At 37.8% G+C, this 6938-nt stretch overlaps 1 protein-coding gene across 1 annotated transcript; it reads right to left on the bottom strand.

Moving 5' to 3' along the window:
• Positions 1-147: 147 nt before the first annotated feature.
• On the bottom strand, positions 148-633 carry LOC110031546 (cysteine proteinase inhibitor 1-like). The gene has a single exon (XM_020734796.1). The coding sequence runs from the start codon at positions 570-572 to the stop codon at positions 201-203; it is 372 nt and encodes a 123-aa protein (XP_020590455.1). The 5' UTR covers positions 573-633; the 3' UTR covers positions 148-200.
• Positions 634-6938: the final 6305 nt, after the last annotated feature.

The following is a 6938-nucleotide window of genomic DNA, read 5'->3' as shown; positions in this document are numbered from 1 at the left end:
CACACACACACACACACATATATATAAACACATACATACATACATACATACATCAATTATCATTTTTCAAAGTTGTCTCAATGAAAATATCAATTCCACATGAACATAATACTAAGATCAGCCATTCAAAATAAAGCCATACAAAAGTGATTCATCGTCTGCATTTGTAATTATTTTTATTTAAAAGAGGAATCTCATATCTAGGCTATGAACCTCCTCCTGAAGGACGTAAGCTTCTTCTGACCCTCCTCGTTCACCCACACCGTCGCCTCATATTTGCCTAAACGATAGGAATCAGATCCGAAGGTGGCGAAGAAGACGAGGCGGTAGTTGATTCCGGCGACGATCTGAGTTTCACCCCTCGTTACGTTCACCAGGTTCAGATTCAAATGGGTTTTGTTGTTGTATTCATCAAGCGCGAATTTCACGATCTCCCCTACGATCGAATCGTTCAAGTTCTTGATCGGCTGCCATCCGCCGTCGATCAGTTCCCTCCGGCTGTCACCGTCTGTGGCGGTGGCTGTGGCGGCGGCGGCAACGAGAAGGGAGATGAGGAAGAGGATGGATTTCATTTTGGGGCTTGGATGGGTTTGTGCGTTCGTTTGGTTTGAATTTATAAGGGCGGCAGGTAGTGGAGGGAATTTATGGTTGAATTAATTGTTGCATTCAAACGATTTAGTAACGGCTTTTATGTGGTAACTGGTAACGGTCTGATGTTGTCGATTTGTTTTTTTTTTCCTAGTTTATTGTTATGGTTTGAAATGAAATTTTTTATCTTTCGAAGGTCAGATGTGAAAAATGTCAAATCTTAACATGAATTTTGAGATATGTTTTTAGGAGGAAGTATTTAAATTCAAATTAAATATTATCCAAAATTCTAATTTAAGAAACTTGTAGTCGAACTCACCGGCCCGATAAGACAACCCCAAAGTCACATGTACACCCAGAATGGTCTGCACATATCTAAAAGCAGTTTGACGAACCAAATCAAAAGCTAAATGTTTGGGGGGAAAACTCATGGTCGACCAGGCGGTCTAAGGTTGACCGACGAAAGATTATATTGGCCGACCGAGAGCGGACAATCATGTATGATGTAAAATGTGAAGATCTATAAAATTTCAACAAATTAGCTAAAGTTTGACCTTCTAGTGGACCAACCATCCCTACCGGTCGTGAACAGAAGGTTGATTAGTCATCTATGGTCGGATATCGCCTCAGATAATCCATTAGTCATCCTAGTCGAACCGTATAGGACTAACCGACGAGTCTACCTTGACTAGCCATCCAGATTCAATCACCCGCAACATTCAATCCCGAACAACTGCTAAACATAAAAATTGCTCGACATCCTGCTGTAAAAATTGCTCGACACCCTGCTGAAATGGCCGACCGACACCATCTCAGCCGACCGAAGGAGGAGTTTGTCGGTCCAAGAATCCAGTCACATCAAAAGATGACAAAAGTGGTTACCAAATATAAAAAGATCAAAATATCATGTACCCTCTCATGAAATCAGAGGCATAAATGTGATTTCTATCTTAGTAACGATCTATCTTCTATTAATAGAGGATTCAACACTTGTAAAGGAATTTTTGGCTCTCAAATACCGACCAATGTTCTAAATGGAGCATCTCCCTTCTTCCCATTTATTTAATCTATCTTATATATAGATATATATAGATAGACTTATGTCTCTCCCCTATGGTTCCTATCGCTTTGATTCTTGGGCATGCCTCGCTGGACAAATTTAGATTCAACATCTCGAAAATTCACCCAGCACATGTCTTATCAAGCCTGGACTAAGCCATTAAACTATTTTTGAAAGCTTTGGAGACTAATTGGAAGGTCGAATAGATTCTGAATATGATAATGTTATAGTTGAATCAAATGTCTTGGTGAGATGAATCCAAAGAGCCTAAGACCACTCAATTCCTACATCATGAAGGCATTTAAATGTCCAAAAAATATCAACTTATGATGGAAATCTCTATAGGTCATCCGATAGAATGGTCTGGATCTCTTCCTTATTTGCAGGGGAGGTACTTTGAGATTCTTTAAATAAACCTGGACTTGGACCTGGAGGAGAAGAGAATGCAACAATTTTTGGGTTGTTATGGACTGAAGACTCGACGAGCCCTTCCTGGCCATGATGATGTCAACCACTGCTCACTGGCCATCGTCGACCATCATCAACCGCTCCTTGCTCGTCACCATAAACGAATCTTACATGATAATAAAGTATGGTGCAATGATGTGCTCTGATGACGGTGCAACATGTGCCCCAAAAATAGTGCAAGCACGTAGCAAGAAGACAAAACAACCTTGAACCCTGTAAGAATGTATAACCACACACCTTGAAAGATGGTGCAATAAAAATCTTCAAAGGTTGTGCAACGATGCGCTCAAAGACTTGGCAACAATGTGTCTCTAAGAAGATGCAATGTTCAACAATAACTGCTTACAATCGTCATTCTCAAAATATACCGACCTTCTCTGAAATTCTGAAGTGATTTTTACACAACTCCCCACTATGGCCTATGACCTATGTGGTTCACTACAATTGCAGTCCCTTACTACGATCTTGGTGGCAAATTGACACTACTATAACCCCCCACTATGATTTATGTGACCAATCATAACTTATGTGGCTCACATCTCATACTGCTCAAACTTTGTGGCCTACAGATGTTGCAGCTCACCACTATAGTTTATGTGACAAACTATGACCTCCGTGGCATCTCATACAACTTTCAACTCAATCTTTTGTGGTCTATGAATGTTATTGTATCTCACTACTATAATATATGTGACCAACTACGATTTACGTGACTCATAACTCAAGCAGCTCTCAACTCCAACCTCAATAGCCAACAAACGTTGTTGCAGCTCACCAGTACGACCTACGTGACCAAATTTGACCTGCATGACTTACTAATCATCCGACTCCCAGCTCTATCATCTGTGGTCTACAAACATTGTTGCAGCTTCCTACTGTGGCTTACATGGCCAATTGTTGTGAATACATTTTTTTATTCTGTCTTTTGTGGCAAATAAACACTTCTAAAGATGCCACATACAACCTACGTTACCAAACACTATCACAACTTCTAAGTCAAGTTGACGCTGCAGCCGTCGTCAATACTGCCTTCACAACAATCGATTACGATCTTTGCGACCTGTTATAGTTATTATTGTTGAACTAATGTTAAACATAAACATTATAATTCTATCTTCTCTAACTCGAGAGGATAGCGGGTTTATGTACTTATAATTGCATAAAGGGTTATTTCAAATGAATTAGGCTAGTGATTTTTTCTTTTACAGGGTTTCGAGGTATCTCCTCCTACTTAATTCTTTTTTATTTGTGTGCGGCGTTAGGAAAACAACTTATTATTCGACCACCAGGAATTTTCCGACACACATCAATAAAAAAAAAAAAAGAAACTTATTTGTACAAGATATTTACATAATGTACAATTTTAATTTTTACATTTATGCCACCCGAATTCTTTCATTTCACTTTAAAAAACTCCATCATTCTAACTTAAAAAAAAAAAGTAAAATAAACCGTTTCTAGCCTAGGTAAGCTGGTATGTATGAAAAAGTGAAGTTAGGGGTTAGATATGTAAATACACTACTATTAAGTGGTGTGTTTGTAAATCTTTCTTTTTCTTTAAAATTTAGAGTTTTATTTGCATTTTAATATATTAGGAAAAGATGAAACATGTTTGTGATAGGATAATTAAATCATATACAAATTAGGATGATCACTCCCATCTTAAAAACATTTTTGTTAATACTTATTTTTATTCTTTTTCTCTCATTTATTTTTTAATGAGTCTTCAGTTTGTTTATTTATAACTGTTGTATTATTCTTTATCTGAGTAAATCTTTCTCTCAAATAAAATGAATAATTCGAATAGGAGAGAAACTGAAGCATACGTCTGAAACAAAATCAGATCGAAATTATCTTGGGGACATCTCCGCAAAGAAGACCTTACGAAAGCAATCCACAGCCAGAGAATCAAGTATAAATGTTTGTATTGTGGTCAAGGGCGTCGTCCAAAGGAACGTATTCCATTAGCTAATTACATCTTAAGAGATACCCAAGAAAACTCTGAATAAAAAGAGTATTGCTTACATAATTTAAGGAAATTCAGTTATTTGAGAAACCAATGGATTTAAATCATCTCAATGGAAAACCCCAATGCATTTGATATCTATAGCGAGTCATAGTGCAAAGGGTAAATCACCGTAACCACTACGGGCGGCGATGCTAAGGCATATGAGGCCCATAAGACGATATCAATGATTTGCCAGAGGAATATATAGGGTGCAAAATAGGTGTCAACATGAATGAAAATATCTCCTAAAAAGGTAGAGGTGGCTGGGTCAGGATACTAGAGATCCATCATCCCAAGCGATGTAGACATTAAGTATACTTTGCTGTGAAGATAATCGGCTCAGCACAACCTGAGTATCCTTATCAAGAATCCTCGAATTACGTTGTCCAAGGAAGTCTGGGCAGCCCTAAAGTCAAAGAAAGCAAACTCTAATTCATATGACCTTAAATAGATAAAGCTCAAAGGGATGGGACTTGCGCTTGTCAAGGAAAATGACAGAGCTACCGTTGAAAAGAGGAGAAAATGAGGATCATCTATAAAGTTGTAAATGCTCAGCTCAAAGGACTTATACCTTGTCTAGGTTGGGGATGCTTTTAATGCCCTATTCATACTAGACTGCCTTCTTTGTATGAAGAAGCACGGGGACTTCTCCTTCGGTATACACATATGATGCAATTGTCTATCACAATATTATGATGTGAAGAACCTATTAATTATCATGGGGGTTATGTCCATGCATGTAACCCATTTTAAAACCGATCTGAAGACCATGCAAAAAAGTAAAGCCCGGGTTTTGAAAAATCGGAATAATTTAACCCAAAATTTTAATTAATCTTTATCTTTTATTGTTAAAATTTTGTAGAAAGTTTAGAGTTTTAGTGTCATTAATATGCCTAAATTATTTTTGTGATCAATCTCAGATAAAACAACAAACAGAAATAAACACAAAAATAAAGCAGTCATAAAAAAAATCAAGGAAAAACCAAGCAAAATATACTTTGCATATATATGCTTAGTTCTAATTCCATACAAAAGTATAAAAAATAAGGTATAGGACGAGCTAATGTTCTTGGTCTCTGTCATGTAGTTCAATGTATCATCCACCTCAGAACCCGTGCTCGTACCTTATTTTTGATACAAATTCGATTTTAGGATTCTATCAAATATGTGATAAAAGAAAAATAAAGGACTTGACCGGCATAAAATATTAGCACGAGTTATCTCATGCAACACATATAAGCCATGGCTAGTGGGAGGAGCTTACTGCAACACCTACATGAGAGTTAGTATGAAATTATTATTCCTCCCTTATTATATCTGTGTGTGTGTGTGTGTGTGTGTGTTTAGGCATGACTCCCTGTAAGAAAATCATCCCGAATATACTATTGGGCATGTCCACACTTAGTAAACACACAAAACCACAAACAAAATGATGCATGGCTAGGGCAAACAACAAAGCAAAGAGTAATAACTAAACATCAAAAAGGACTATTAAGAACTCTAATCATAGCCTAACACACTATCTAACAAAAGTGTCCCAGTTAGCATCTAAGTGCTCAGGGTAAAATCTTCGGGTATATATGACTTTAATGGGGTCGTCAAATCGGCCCCACCCTGAAGATCCAAATGATCTAAAGAATGTCACCCAGGATAGATTTTGGAAACGAGCTGGCCTTACATTTTGCTTAGCTTGCTATTTGTATAATTTTGAAAAGTATGATAGATATCATAAATATAAAATAATATATATATTTTTTTAATTTTAAAATATGATTATTAAATACAGGCCTGTAACATGCAAGGTGACACGAGTTAGCACTCTTGGATTCTTAGCACAGTCATGTTAGTGTTGATCTTGATGTAGTAACTAGCATTCCTCATTGGGATCTACGCGACATATAATGCATGTTAACACATCATGACCAGCACGGGATCACTCACCTAATGAGTCTGACTTGTTATCAAAACTCACATGTCGATGCAAGTACAAGCATACGACATAAAAGATCAAAAGATCACCAATCATGCAAATGATGAACTTAACTGTAGATATGTTGCGCGCTTCATGGGTTTAGAGGCTCAAAGGCATAAGTTGATTGAATATAGAATGTGAAAGCGCTTGTTACATTCAAGTGTGTTGTCACAAGAGACGTGACAACATGTCTTATGTATAAGAATTTCACACACTGACGAACTAACATTGCTAGCCACCTGTTTTTCGTTTATTTTTCTCTTTTTTATTTAAAAAGGAGTCGCCAGTTTGTCAATCGTCGTATACTTCCCCCATTCGAATAAATCTCCCTCCCGAACCATAGAAATGATTCGAATAGGAGAGGAACCGAATAAGAAGGGACATACGACAAAGTCACAAACAAGAGAAAAAGTAAAACGTGGAGAGTCTACGTGCGATAAACCTCGCAAGGATAGGTTAAGAATGTCCGTCCAAACAAGATCGGGCGGAGGCACCTTAAACCAATATCCGCGAAAGAAGTATCTACATAGACTACCCATAACCAGAGAGTCAGGTGTATGTACCTGTTCTGGGGTCAAGAGCACTCCCAGAGGAACGTGTTCCTACTGGTTAATTACATCTTGGGGGATACCCAAGAATACTCTCGATAAAAGGAGTTTCGCTTCATATTATCATAGATCTGGGGTATAAGAAATCAAATGAAGGTTATTCCGTGTGGGAACAGTCCCAATGCTTTAAAGCTCACGCTAAGTAATCGAGCAGAGAGTGAGTCTCTCACATCCCGAAATAGGTAGCGGCTCATCGGCACATGGGGCCCACAGAATAACCTAAATCATCTTGAC

Source organism: Phalaenopsis equestris, unplaced genomic scaffold (genome assembly GCF_001263595.1).
Source record: "Phalaenopsis equestris unplaced genomic scaffold, ASM126359v1 Scaffold000840, whole genome shotgun sequence".
Taxonomy (NCBI): Eukaryota; Viridiplantae; Streptophyta; class Magnoliopsida; order Asparagales; family Orchidaceae; genus Phalaenopsis; species Phalaenopsis equestris.
This window is presented reverse-complemented; position numbering and strand designations above follow the sequence as displayed.

Coding starts and splice junctions, on each gene's coding strand:
- LOC110031546 (XM_020734796.1), bottom strand. CDS start 572: ATGAAATCCATCCTCTTCCTCATCTCCCTTCTCGTTGCCGCCGCCGCC.